The sequence below is a fragment of the Primulina eburnea genome, chromosome 15, assembly GCF_022965805.1.
Source record: "Primulina eburnea isolate SZY01 chromosome 15, ASM2296580v1, whole genome shotgun sequence".
NCBI lineage: Eukaryota > Viridiplantae > Streptophyta > Magnoliopsida > Lamiales > Gesneriaceae > Primulina > Primulina eburnea.
The window spans coordinates 668,645-683,071 of NC_133115.1; the positions used below are offsets into that span (position 1 = coordinate 668,645).

The window sequence follows — 14,427 nt, forward strand, 5'->3', positions numbered from 1 at the left end:
TCTTTGCTTCAATTTCATTTCAAACACAATGAAAAGCACTTTAAAACACCCATTGAAGGAGATTATTTTTCTAGGTACCAACCTTCATCTCTCGAAGATTATGCCATAAATTTTTTATATAATGCAATGAAAATATAGTTTAGATTCCAATATGATAACTATGAGCCAATTTTTCTTACATTTCGAAAAGAAAGCCACTCTCGTGCAGTTTTAAGACGAAAACAGTAAAAATTCCATCTTTCGAAACAAATCAATAGTGAACCAAAATCAGGAAATAAGCACGTTCCCTTGCAAAGAAGATGCCAAATCAAGAAAATCAATATGCCAAATATAGTTCTAAAAAAATTGACAAATATAATCGCATCTTAAGTCCTAAATATGCCAAATATAGTTTCTATAAGACGCATAGAAACTGAATGTGGATCAAATACAAGGAATATGCCCATAAAGTACATTATATAACTGCAAGGATCATCAGAAGTGGCTGTGATATTCGCAAAATAATCGAGAATCTCGTTCCGCCTAAGAAATATTAATGTCTTCTGATGTTTGAGAGTGCAGAGGAATACGAAGTTACTTAAAAAAACGGCCACTCTAATGAAAGGACCCCTGGGGATAGATAGGGCCAGAACATATGCGATCACTTGCATCAGCAATCTACCATGAATTTCACAAATGAAAACCGGCAACGTGAAGTCGTGTGAACCTGCAAAGAGAGATGTAGTCAGAAGAGCTAGAGAAATACAGAATAACAATCAAAGAATGGTAAGAGAGGATTAGGATTAGTGCTTATATTCACATAAAAGCAACAAAAGCAAATATCCACCGAGTGATTGTAGGTTCCCCATTTTCAATACTGTAGGAACCGCAAAAATGTATACTACTCTCACAACCAAATCATTCAAAAAACAAGAGAGCACTTGTTGAAATAGAGGAATCATTCATTTGTATTTGAGTTCAAATAGTAGAAAAGATATAGGATGAGGATAGTAGTAGAAGTAAAGAGGGTGAAAAGATAGGATCCTACAGAGATACTGTAAAAGAAAGTTATATCAATGTGAAGGGATGAGCCAGGCAATACAAGTTTTTTTAATGTAAAAATCCTCTGAAAGTTCAAATAAGAAAACTAATATCCTCCTCAACATTTAAATCATTCAACTCAGTACCAAAGTTATGCAGTCTCTATAAGAGATCAAACAACAGAGAACACATTATATCTCCCACGTTAGAACTCAAATGGTTATGAAAATATGAAATATTGATAATTTTAAACATTTAGCTCAGACTAGAGAACCAATCTCTCCCAAAATTATCTTATGCATTATTAGGCCAGGTGTCCTGTGAGTGTTAAAAGACAATTATTACACCCTGTTCAACATATAATCTTCCATGTTTTCAGTGCACTCCACTATCAATAATTCCAACACTAGAAATCATGAAATTGAACTTATAAACATCTCATCAATGGTCTTATGATATCCCAAAAGCTACATGTGGAATGACTTAAGTAGTGTTTGCAAATGTTTAAATCATTATGGACTTTTTCTTTATAAATTTGCAAAACTTTGTATGGGAAAAGTCCATAATAATTTTTTTAAAGCATTTGCAAATACTATCTTAATGATACAAAGTTGGCAAATAAGTAGACACAGATGAGACAATATATTTAGAAGAATCCTTTTAGTGATTTACTTTAGGGAAATTAAATAATTTAAGACCCAAAACTATATTTGCAAGCGCGGTGTAAAACACATATCAATTACAACTGACTAAGGCTATAGATATCATTAATAGTTTTCAATTAGAAAAGTTCTTTCAGCTATTCCACAGAGGGCCAAAAATTATCAACTATGTCAACCTAAATGCAACAGAAAATTTGCTACCGACACCCTCTCCCTACATTTGCTTGGAAGTATTATGGTGACTCCAAGGGCACAGAATCAATTAAAGTTGGCAATCAAGTACTTGCCAAGGGGAGGAGTAATCAGCAGACCAACTGTTCATGGTTTATTCAACTATTAAGGACAATGGTGTCTCAATTACCAATATCAGAGTGCATATTAGGTGGCACTTGGTAAGTGAACAAAACCACATAACTCCACAAGTTTACAAGGCATTAACCGATAATAGCCTGAAGTAAAACCATGTAATACATTTCCAACAATTGGAATATTTAAGCGAGCAGTAAAATCCTAACCATTTTAATTAAACTGTTTAAATAAAAGAACACACATCCCTTCCCAAATTGACCACAAACTTCATGATGAAATAGAGAAAAAAATTTAGCACCTAAACAAAAGATAGAAGTTACTAACATGAAATCAAAATAAAAACTGTTAGAAGTGGACAGAATATTACACCGACTTGGTAAGAGTTCCGATTATAACTCGAAATTTTATGGTGGTAGCATGGCTTGTATATCTCTAATCTATGCACTAGAATCTAACAACTCAGGCGCTATGCAAATGTAAATGAAAGAGGTAGCTTCTTTCGTAAACTCACACAACATTTTCCATAATATATAACTCTGAAATCAAACAACACCAAGTATTTTATCAACAAATGATAAAATTCATCATTGCATGCCTGTAGCCTCGCTGTCAATTAGCATCCTTCGGTGAAATTGGCATTTTCAAACTTTACGAAAAAACATTTATGCAAACTTTAGACGATATCTAGTGGAGACAGGTCGGCAAGCCTAAGTCCCTGCTTGGTTGTCTGGGAAGTACACAAAAGTAAGGTTATTGGCTTGCGTGGAGCACTTTGATTTCAGGAAAGTTTTGGAATTCATTTTCCCACTGGATCCACTTTGCCACAAAACTCGCCATGCAAAAAATCTAAAAAAAGAAGAGTTATGGGAAAATATTAACTACTTGCTTCCTTTTCTATCTGCTTCATCATAGCATTGATTGTGTTACATCTCCTTGTCCTCCTCTTTTTTTTTTTTTGAGTTAGGGGAGAAGGTTATTACACTTGGGTCTCGACCTCGAGACCTCTTCCCAAACTTAGGACCTTAGTGTAAGACGAGCTATGAGTCACCAGTTCCATGTTTTCTATTTAAAAAACATTAAAATTATAATCAACAAAAAAGCCATGCAGACTAATTAACATCAACTTGTATTGATGAACTTACATAAAAAAAATAACCATGTATAACATTCTTTCAAGTTCTTTAATTGACTTATAATGGTGATTTCCAATTAAAATATCACATTAATAAGTATGCAAATAATATCAGTAAATTCTTTTCGATCATAATTAACAACACAACTTAATTCGAATATAATGGATGTTAATTTTTTTAACAGAGTGCAAGTACAATCATAATAAGTTTTTTTTTATAAATAAAAAATTTGCAGATAAGTTCTTCTGAGATTCAAGAGAAAAAACATCAAATAAATAATGGTATACGTAGATGCCAAATAAGCATGGCCAAATATGCCTAGAGAACATTTTGAACATACAAAAATAATATACACAAGTGATTCATAAAAACCAACCAAACATAGAAGAAAGTCTAATAATTCTTTAGTTTTCTTTTACTTCGCCATAGAACTTCAGCAGATACCGAACAAAGAATCAAGTTTCTTTTTCATTTTTCAGGGATCACACAACCCACAATTTGTGAAAGGAAACTATAAAACCAAGAAACATTTCTCGCATGATAGTGAAATCACATATCAAAAGATAACATTTATGAGCAAAATCAAACGAAACTGCAGAAGAAAAAACACAAGTCTACCAGAGGATCAATCCAGAGTTTACGACTCGTCCTCGGGATCCTCAGATTGAAATTGTAAAGGTCCTTTTGTAACATTATTATCACCAAGAAGTTCACGTGATGCTTTCTCAAGGAATTCCTGAGCTGCCGAACGAACAGATTGCTTCTTCGGTGCCTGATATTTTCTCTTCTTTTGAATATTTCTCTCCAAATAGTTAATCCTTCGGCTCTCCCCCTGAATTACTTCCCTCATACTCTGCTTCTGCTCTGCAAAATCGATTTATTTTGACAACTATACATGAATGCTACATTTCTATAAAAACAAAATCATATACCTCAAGAAAGATCAGGCAATGAATGATCAATAAAGCGGGCAGCTGCTTGGGGATTAATGGTTGTTGAAGGTCGAAGAGGCGCTGCAAAAACAAGCGACGGTTGGACAACGATAGTAAAGCCATTCTCACAGATAACATTAGCCATCGTAAGACCAAAATGGCAGATATAGTGCACACGAAAGTGCCAATTTCCCTGTACATAAATATGACTTGAAATATAATTTTCAAGACAATATACCATACAATCTAACTTTCACATTCACATGAAGGAAATAAAGGTGTCAAGAATTGATGGAAGCAGTTCCCATTGACTTCTTAGATGAGTAGTAACTAATACCATGATCATTTAGAGTGCAAATTCACTAAAGCGCGCAGTGACATGGGGCCTAGGCGCAAAGCGCAAGGTGATGTGCGTCAACGAAGAGAAACACAAGAATACATAACATTTTAGAATATCAGTATGAGGAGAAAATTCTTTTATATGGCATCCAAACTTTACTTACAAAAAATCAAACAGGCATATAAATAAATTTTTTATTAGTTTGTATAATATTCCTTCTTATGTACAACACTAATTCTCAAATATTCGTTTCACTTCATTTTTCTATTTAAATTTATATGTTCACTTATATTATAAGAACTCCAAGTTGAGTGTTAATTGCTATCAATATGCTTTTCTAATAAGGTAAACCACGAATCATGATTATGGAATCCAAAAAAATATTAGTGGTAGATTGATGAAAATGTCTGATTCAAATAAAATTTTGCATGCATGATACGTGCAAACAGCTATACGACACTCTAATTAATCTCTTGGGCAATGTCGATGATATTCAGGAATTAAAAAAAATACAGAAGTCATGAGTGACAAATTGAAAAACATAAACTACTCTTAGTTCTTTAAATACAGATACTGCTCCCCATTTTCTTCAAGACATTTTCTTTCAAGAAGCTTATTCTCTCACAATTCTTGCAAATTCCATGTTAGGTCGTTAGCTTTTCTTTCTAAGATTCTCACACATTCACATAGGGGAGGTATATTTGCGGGTGTTTTGAATGATTGTAGCGGGTTTCCTTTTTCTCTTGGTTATGGAGTTTTAAAGCTTTTTAATCTTGCTGGCACGGGAAAGGGAAGGGCTACAGCCTACAGTCCGGGTGAAAAAAGAAGGCTTCTAAATATTTAAGGTCTTTTTAAGTTATGGCAACTGGAGCCTTCCTCCAAGGCACACCCTGCCGCGTGCCTCTTTGAACTGCTGCAACCTGGAATGCATCAGGGCAAATAAGCCACATCCGGCTGTGCCCTGCACCTAGTTGTGTCAGGCCCTTGTCTTTGCATTGATAACTATGATCAATACCATAAGCAATTATGCTCGAAAAAGGTAACATGATTATTTGTACATTACAAAAGCCTTAATTGTATGTTTTCGAAACAATAATACAACGAAAGGAAAATCTGAGCAGAGTTCTACTTAATGTCTTAATGTTTGAGAATGAAAGGAAGTTTATGTATACCTTTGTTCAAGTCCATGCACTGCTTCAATTTCTCCTCATACAAGCTCAATCTCTCCTAAATTCATTGCAAACAGGAAAAAATAAACAAAAATAAATAACAATGCCAACTTCGTATCCGATAAGACCAATACACACAACAGAAACAATTAAGAAAACCACCACTAATTTTTTTAATAAATTAAATTGAAATTCTGCATATCCACATATGTGACTACAAGAAAAATAGCAAATAAGAAAAACAAGCTCTCCAACTTGAAGACCTGTAATAATTTCTTTGAGTCGATAGGTCATCAAGAATGCAAGAAGTAATTGAACTTTTTCCATCCCTTCCCTGAGAGACTGATACCAGATAACATGAATGGCTAACGCATTAATCATCTATGGAGGAACAAGAACCCTTCCAAACCTCATAGGGAACTATTTAACATGCAATGGCATGACGAAACCACAAGAACATCCCTGCCCAACCTCATTTCAATGTAATCTATAACCAGCGCTATCAGAAATAAAGAGCTCATGTAACAAACAAGAAAAGTATAATAAAGACCAAGGAAACGATTATAACATACAACTACATCAAGAAACGAAAAGAAACATATTTACCTACGAAGCATATGATGAAAAACCTCAAATCAGGTAGTTTCATCAAATTAAACACCATAACCACATAAGCCAAAAAGTTTGAGTGTATGGGAGGAGGAGTTCAACATTGGCTGCGATAAAAAGAAACATACAAATTCTCTTTTGATAGAATGATCATCTGGGTCCACGCCCTTGCACCTCAACCTCACTGTAAACTACACCAATCAAAAAATAGAAATTAGAGAATCGCTTTCAATAACTCTCATTGTAATACAAAAAATAGGATATAAAAAAAAATGAAACTTCACATCAACGATGCATGCTTAATCTTTGAACAAACATGGATGAAATGACAAAACATGATCTGCATACAAGCAAAGAGGGTGGTGTTGGCTTTGGCAATCATCAAAAGGACATTTGCTCTTTCGAGATGCTCTAAATGGTAAAGGGTTTCTGTATCACAGTAGGACAGGAACTCTTCCAGATTTGCTTCCACATCTTCAACGTTTCTTGATGTTCTCCTCACAGCCTCCATAACTGATTCGGGTATCACGTTATGGCTACCCCCACTGCTGCTACCACCGCTGTCCATCGTTCTCTTTCAATTCTTGCGACTAAATTCGAGTTCTTTTTCCTGAGGGTGTCTTCGGAAAAGGGTACGAAGAATTCGGAGAATAAAGTTCGTTGCTGAGCACGATCGACTGCTGTGGGGTGGAAGGAATGGTTAAACAAATCATAAAAAAAAATATAAAAAATATATATATATATATATAAATTGTGTTAAACAATTAAAATATAGTTTTATGATAAACCGCGCCAGCAAAGAAATCTTCTTTCCATTGTTTATTTCATCACATCTGATGAGTGACACCTCATCGATATATATATATATATATATTAGTAAATATGACATTATTAAAATAATTAATTTTTGTTATCATAATATATTTTAATAATAATAAAATATATATTAATAAAATATTAAAATTTCAATACAAATCACTTTGTTTTTTTTTAATTTTTTTATTTATTTTTTAATTCATATAAATTTACTCCTTTTTTTTTTATAATTCATATATAAAAATTATTGTTACTTTGAATGAAAGAAAGAATATAAATATAGTAATGTTTATTACTATGTTAATAATTTGTTTTATTTAATTGGTGGATTGAAATTATGCTGAGAATGAAAGGTTTGAGATAAATATGGTAGACTTCACCACCACAACAAATTATTTAATATATTGCATATAGCTAATCATAGAATAAAATAATCAAGAACAAAAGGCTAAACCTCCATTCAAATTGTAACTTAACTCAGATATCAACATTAGTGAAAATTCATCCATCACACAAACATGTCAGAAATGTAGTACAGATCTCTGATGTTCGAACCTGTTGTTGAGTCATCTATGCAAACACTTTGTCGAATTCAAATTTAGTTTGAAGACAACCGGAGGAGTATCCCAGTTCGTCCTCAGAATGCATCTGCTCCAGCCTGATTGATTGTACACGAACTAACTGGAACTTTCAAACACTAGAATCGAATGTTGCTTAACAGAAGAGGCAGTCTATGTTTCCGCCTCTGCTGGCTTTGAGTCGAGCTTTATTTCCTTAGAAGTGGAGGATTTGTCATTTGAAGATGTACTCGATGGTGTGATTTTCTTGAACTGCACCAGTATCATGGTCATGTTGTCACAGCCCTCGCCTCCAGCAGTGGGTGCCAGGCACCTATCGAAAACTTTTTCGCAGATAGCAGACAGCTTACTCTCCTGTACAAGCACGTGAAATATAAATGGGATAAGTCTATACTCTATAGGCAAACATGGCATGGGATCCACATAGTAAGTTGAAAACGTTCAAACAGATTTGTGAGAGTAAAAACCTAAGATCCCACCAAACCACATGAGAATTTCCTGCCCACAACATTTCAACTAGAATGTTCAATTTACCATTCGGTGGGAAGACCAGGCTTTCGGCGGAGGGGATGCTTGTCGCCACTCAGTTGAAAACATTTTGAAATTTTAATCTGTAATACCCATTAACACCCCCTTCTCCGCCGGTTATTGTAAATATTGGGTTCGTCCCTGCCACACAAGAATGTTGCACTAGTGAAATCATATGATTTTAATCACAACATTGCAACCCTCGCACAAAAGTTATGAGTTACTAGAATGACACCTCTAAGTTCTGAACAGTGTTGAACTTTCAACTTTCGCCCCCCTTCCTCAACGGTAAAAACAGAGAACTCAATCATATTATCATTCAACCTACAGAAACTGAATACACTGTCTGTCATTTAAGAAACAAACAAGACACCTGGCAGGTTTGTTTTGAGAACTATTTGGTGATAATGCTCCGTTACGAAAGACTCTAATCAAGTCAAAGATGGCACAATCAAAATGATATTTAGCAGAATAAAATGTGACACGTTCTTCTTGGAGTATGATATGTTCAACTCAATTATTATATCAACAAAAAAAAAGGAACCAGAGAAAACCAAACAAGATTAAATGAGTTCAAGATTTAAGACTCGGAACATTCCATAAACTATCCAAGGGCTTACAGATTTAAGCTGCTCACGAATGAAATCTACCAGTTGTTGGCTTGACATGCAATCCCTGGAAAGTATCAAGAATTAGCAACTTGACTGTGAAGACGTACAAAGTCTCGCATCAAGAATTTTTTGTTACATAACAAATTTACAGGACTAACAGTAAAATTAGGAGTCAGAGTGAGAAAAATAATAAAAACTAAAATTTTAGGGAGAAACCAACTGAAACAATCTTGAGTTCTTTCTTCAAACAGTGCAGTGGACTTGAAAATTTTGTACCCGCATAAGGGGATTGCCTTGAGCATCTAAAATACAGATTAAACAAAGTTTTAGTTCTTCGAGCATACCAAATGCCATCACAGGCAAGCACAATGAACTCATCGTCATCACAAAGTTCAACCTGGTTAAAAAATTAAGAAAAGTGGCATCATTATTTCTATGGCTTACCATAAGCAGAACAGTTCTTCAGATTTCATTATGAAAGGTTCGGATAACAGAGCAATATCTAATTATCCACTGCAAATTATTAGACCATAGTATATCTAGTTATATTTTCTACAATCAAGGCATGACATGTCCAAAGGCGCAGAGTCGTTCACTAGTTGCACTAGACAAAGTTTCGATCCTTGACACCAAATAGGAGAATGTATGCTTGAAGCGTAGTTTAGTAAAAAGGCCAACCTAAAGGCTGATAATTACCAAACATGTAGGTAGAAATGAACCAGTTCCATTTCAAGAACCAAATCCCTTAGAATTTCAGCACAGATCAACAAATGACAAAATGGTATATAGTATAAATGATCCCAAAATTTATTCCAAGAAAACAAATGACCCTCCAAATGAAAAAAAAATGAATATTTCCACATTCTTATTCATCCAAATTTGAATAAATGATCCCAAACTTCACCAAGGCACGGTTTGTTGCAAAGGATGAGACATTGATTATTTCCAAGTTCTTATTTCATCCAGATTCCAGGGTTTGGCTCACGTTCTACAGTAATTTGAATTATAAATCCTTATGTTATTCCCAAGTTCTTATTTCATCCAGATTCCAGGGTTTGGCTCACGTTCTACAGTAATTTGAATTATAAATCCTTATGTTATTCATATTTTTCAATTTATTACCCTATATTATACATCATTACATCTTACCTTGTTTCATCCCACGAACCAAGAGGTGACCAAGTACGTGAAATACAAATAACCTCACTGAAATTATTGGTTAGAAAAAACTGTGGAGTTCCCATGACCAAAATCAATTGAATACTTTTGGTCCCAATTTGGTTCATTAAATATTTTACTCTTATCGGTTATCATGTATTCTGTAGAATTAAGTAAAGAAACAGCCGCATGCAGGAATTCAACAAATTGAAGTATCATGCCTGGTTACAACATTAAATTTCTGATAAAGTTTCCACGGTGGTTATCAGCCTTTTGCCGTTACAGCAAGAACAGGAGGTCAAAACTTAAGTTTGCATCATGCATGCAACAATGAAAATTAGTAACTCACAATAGAAGACAATGAAATAACGTACTATATTTATATCTGGATTGGCAGTTACTATTTGCTTTTCGGCTGGCAAAAACTTATTCTGCTTGAATTCCATATCACCTGCCGGATATTATAACTGGTCAATTATCCTTTCAAATAAAACAGGTAAATTATCAAAAATCATATATTTTTTCGTGCTTTTATTTTATTTTAATTTAATAACTATAACTTGTGCAAAATGTTATATTGCAGATTTTGCCATGGAATTAATAGCAATGTCCCAATAAAGGATCAAACGCATGGCCAAGCACAAGCAATTTACCAACTTTCAATGTTTTTAAAAAATTAAAATAGCCAAGAAACAGCACCAAGCAGACTTATATAGCACCTATAGCCCTTGCAAGATTTAAACTGCCATTGACACGACCCGCGTGGATAAAACCACCAGCTTTGAAGATTCTGTCTCTCTCAACCTCGAGGTCAGGCTTGTGGTCTCTTGAAAGGTTGTAAGCCTGAAGCAGATAGAAGCACACAATACTATCTTTTTGTCAAAAAAATTTAAAAGGAGAAAAAAAATGGAAGTTAAGAGACGTTGCACTTTTATATTATTTTGGAACAGTATAAACAAGCAATGACAAAAATACTAGTAGTACATTCTACCTGACCATTCCTAGAAATTACACAGCGAGAATCACCAGCATTTGCAACAACTAGCTGGTCTTTCCGGATTATAGCAACACATGCAGTGCTCCCAGAGGTTGGTCCAGCAAAATCAGAATGTGGCCCCTGTGCAAAGCAATCAACCAAACTTTAAAAACATATATATCAGAATACTGACACATCATCACCAGACTCATTTAAATATACAAATACCATGCTTATTCATTGCACTGTAACATGCAATGCAGGTCAAGTAAGTCAAATATGCAATGAATTACCAGTATGCATTATTACAGACAAGGAAAGAAAATTTAGCTATTCTATTCGTGAATATGAGCACCTCCTCGAATGCCCAATCATCAATCTGATCGTTCTTTTCGCTCCCTCTTGGAGACCAAATCAAACCCTCTATCATGCCAGTGAACTTGTTCATTTTATCTCCCAGGACAGCCAGCTCCCTCCACCCTCTTTGCCCCCGCATCATCTCATCCATCCTGTATAAACAACAGAAAATGACACATTAAATGGAGAAAACACGCAAATGGGATAAGAGACACCAATGCTTCCAGGCAAAAAGTTCCAACACTCGCTGGAAACTGCAGGATAAGCATTAACCTCCAATAATTCGCTATGTTATTCAGCATATCAGAAAAACAAACCAGTCATACCAGTGAGAGTTTTCTTTGGGAAAATGATGTACTACACAGCCTCTAAAGAGTTTACATAGGCTTAGTTACCAGCCACAGTCCCACAGTTTAAAAAGTACATGATGCATTTCATTGCAGAAATATCTGTAACAAATCGACACATTCCACTTCATATCAAAAGCAGTATAAGTTAAATATAGTAAATAGAACTAAAAAATAATTTAACCATCATATGATGTTAACTTAATGGCATAGAATTTGACCGTCCAGATATCCATCCAAGTATATTTCAATGTGGTGGAACCGTGGAACGCAGCCTAGCACACATCAAAAGTGCAATAATTATCACCTGACTTCATGCAGAAAAGCTTATAAGCATCTTAGGATCCTCTAGACTGTTTTTAGCTAAGAAAATTTCTAAGACTCTACTGGAAACGAAGGGTCTCCTTTGCGATACCAACCGAATTTTTCATTGAGTATTTGAGTAATACATAAACGTATATTCATATTGCATGTCAACCCAAAGAATTTTATGCGTGTTAACCAAAACTAACCAACTACAATTCTTGTCCAAGTGAACAAACATTGTAGACATTTCTAGCACCTGGATTGTTAAGAGTTACCATATTTTGCTTTGATATGCAAAACAAATAGACAGATGGCGATATTTTGCTTTAAGCGTGACAACATATAGTTTTCTCTCAAACACAATTGCTGTCAAAGAAAGGACTATTCAAATCACTTTTGGATCTTTTGCATGAATGCATATTCTCTGGCAAAAGCTAAACGCAGTCTGTCATGATTTTAGATATTGGCAGAAATCTTTGTGTGAAGTATTTGTAAAAGTTGTGCATGCACATTACACTTTTTAGGTAGAATAAGTGGATTCTAAAAAAAGAAATTCTTCTTCTTTTACGGCAGGAACACATCATGGAATGAGCCTAAAAGTACATACAATAAAAAACTTGCGCTAAACACATAAGATTCAATGAAAGTTGCTGATGCCAAATAATATAATCAAATATTAATAACCTAAAAAAACTTTTCTGGACTGAAGTTCCTATATCATCGGCTAAATATGCTTCCTGCTTGAGCATTTGCTGATGAAGGTATTTAGCACAGAATTTGGCAACCACCTTACCTGCGGAAGGAAATAAACAATAGAACCAAAAAAAGTAAATATTTTCACATGGAAAAATTATTGAACAAAACATGAGTTATGAGAATATGTGAGTACATCTATATAGAACTCGCTTACAATGAACTCACCTCCATGACCGTCGTAAACACCAAAAAATGAAGTTGAAGCATCCAAATCAGGGATTGCAGCATGCTATAAGAAAATCAATGACATCAAATTAAGCAATAATTTAAACATGAAATAAAGGAGGATAAAACCAATCTTAATTAAAAAATATACACCAGATAAAAACCTAACAAACAACCCGAAGCCAATCAAAGCAACTCAAAAAGAATTATGATGATAATATCGAACGTATGTGCACTTGTATCAGAGCCCCTATTATCTTAGTACACCCAAACTTGAAGGATCTAATTTTACTACATCCCGTATCTTTATTTTTGCCTCCATACATCTATTTATTGCGGGATGGAAAGAGTCCATGTGCTCTTCCTCTCTCTTTCTCTATGCTATATGTGTAGGGGCCTGTGGGAGTATCTTCCATGTTATATCAAAACAAGTTAATTGCATCCAACAAAAAGCTTTTGTAAAAAGGGATTAAGTCTGATAGAAAGTTAAAATATATTACTTACAGCATCTTCCATAGTAGCACGCCACCCCTGCATGGAAGACAGACCAAACTTGAGCCTATAATTCTCACCGTCTTCAGAAAATTTCTCCGTTTTGGGAGTACTGAGGTATACACCCATCTCTCTAACTGATCAGAAAACAGAAGTTACAAACAACCATTCAAATGAGCACTTCGACAAAAAAAATAAGAACATGGTAAATTCTTTTGGGTAATTGTGGAATCAAACACTTGACTTCCTGAATTCTGAAATATAGAATCCAGTTCGATACTTTCAGCAAAGATCAAACAGCAAGCTAACTTAAATGAGGTCTTTTTTTGTTCATCACAACTAGAATAGACATTAACTGACATTCAAGTGCAACGCTGAACATTCAGACTCAAATTACATTAACGCTACAAATAAATAAATTATATTTGTCGAGATCAATTCTTAAAATACTTCCATTTTTTTTCCCATTCCTCTGGCATATGCCCAAAAATTATAGCCGCTTTTCATTGATGATGGATCTGTCACTAACCAGGGCAAAAATGATTGAAACATGGAAATATGCGATCCGCAACCAAGAAACTTGAAGATTAAAGTTATTTTTCAAGTAATCACTATTAAATGCGAGAATTTCAATAATCATGGCTAAATACAAAATGGTTTATGCAGAAGCTTCTTCACATACTTGGCCGGCGGAGAGCACGCGAATTTTCCAATCTTGATGCGAGAGGCGACAGCTGGGATTGTGATCTTGAAATTATCGGTCTTCCGAGAAATTCCAGAAAACCTTCAGAGATTTGAAATAAAAAACCAAAAGGATATCATGAAATGATTGAACAAGAATGGGGCTGCGGTCAGTTTTGCGTGTAAAGTTTCACTTTTTATCTTCTCACATTTATTTTCTTTTAAATAAATTGCATATAAATATAGTTTGATATTTTAAATAAATTTGTAACATTTTTAAATATTTAATAAATTGCATATAAATAGAGTTTGATATTTTAAATAAATTTGTAACATTTTTAAATATTTAATATTAATATAATACTAATATTAAGAATTTGTTTACGTGTTTAGAATGCTTTTTGAATGTTTGATTTGAATTCATAATAACAAATTAATCGATTTGTTTGATAAATCAACTTGATAATGATTTCATTTATTTT

General features: G+C 34.2%; 2 protein-coding genes and 1 long non-coding RNA gene across 21 annotated transcripts; 1 reads left to right on the forward strand and 2 right to left on the reverse strand.

The window, feature by feature from the left end:
- Positions 1-408: 408 nt before the first annotated feature.
- LOC140813561 (uncharacterized) lies at positions 409-6,876 on the reverse strand. 5 transcript variants are annotated; one of them, XM_073172120.1, is made up of 6 exons: positions 6,523-6,876; positions 6,303-6,358; positions 5,569-5,623; positions 4,057-4,137; positions 3,743-3,983; positions 409-706 (listed from the first exon to the last, which is right to left on the reverse strand). In XM_073172120.1, the coding sequence occupies exons 1-4, from the start codon at positions 6,740-6,742 to the stop codon at positions 4,058-4,060; spliced, it is 411 nt and encodes a 136-aa protein (XP_073028221.1). In that variant the 5' UTR covers positions 6,743-6,876; the 3' UTR covers positions 409-706; positions 3,743-3,983; position 4,057. The 5 variants fall into 5 exon arrangements, with proteins under 5 accessions (XP_073028221.1, XP_073028220.1, XP_073028218.1 ...); XM_073172119.1 differs by having other exon boundaries at positions 3,743-3,988; XM_073172117.1 differs by lacking the exon at positions 5,569-5,623.
- Positions 6,877-7,423: 547 nt separating this feature from the next.
- On the reverse strand, positions 7,424-14,146 carry LOC140813522 (probable protein phosphatase 2C 60). Of its 15 annotated transcripts, none has more exons than XR_012113971.1 (12): positions 13,947-14,135; positions 13,277-13,401; positions 12,773-12,836; positions 12,536-12,644; positions 11,197-11,350; positions 10,857-10,982; positions 10,585-10,708; positions 10,240-10,316; positions 9,052-9,104; positions 8,717-8,771; positions 8,103-8,237; positions 7,424-7,922 (listed from the first exon to the last, which is right to left on the reverse strand). XR_012113971.1 is itself a non-coding variant. In XM_073172031.1 (11 exons), the coding sequence occupies exons 2-11, from the start codon at positions 13,391-13,393 to the stop codon at positions 7,722-7,724; spliced, it is 1,080 nt and encodes a 359-aa protein (XP_073028132.1). In that variant the 5' UTR covers positions 13,394-13,397; positions 13,947-14,146; the 3' UTR covers positions 7,424-7,721. The 15 variants fall into 15 exon arrangements, 11 of the variants coding, with proteins under 11 accessions (XP_073028132.1, XP_073028138.1, XP_073028134.1 ...); XR_012113970.1 differs by lacking the exon at positions 7,424-7,922 and adding an exon at positions 8,332-8,429 and having other exon boundaries at positions 8,928-9,104; positions 13,947-14,137; XR_012113973.1 differs by lacking the exons at positions 7,424-7,922; positions 9,052-9,104 and adding exons at positions 8,332-8,429; positions 8,928-9,009 and having other exon boundaries at positions 13,947-14,136.
- LOC140813524 (uncharacterized) lies at positions 9,111-9,909 on the forward strand. Its single transcript, XR_012113974.1, has 2 exons — positions 9,111-9,700; positions 9,781-9,909. It is a non-coding gene; the product is annotated as an uncharacterized lncRNA (long non-coding RNA).
- Positions 14,147-14,427: the final 281 nt, after the last annotated feature.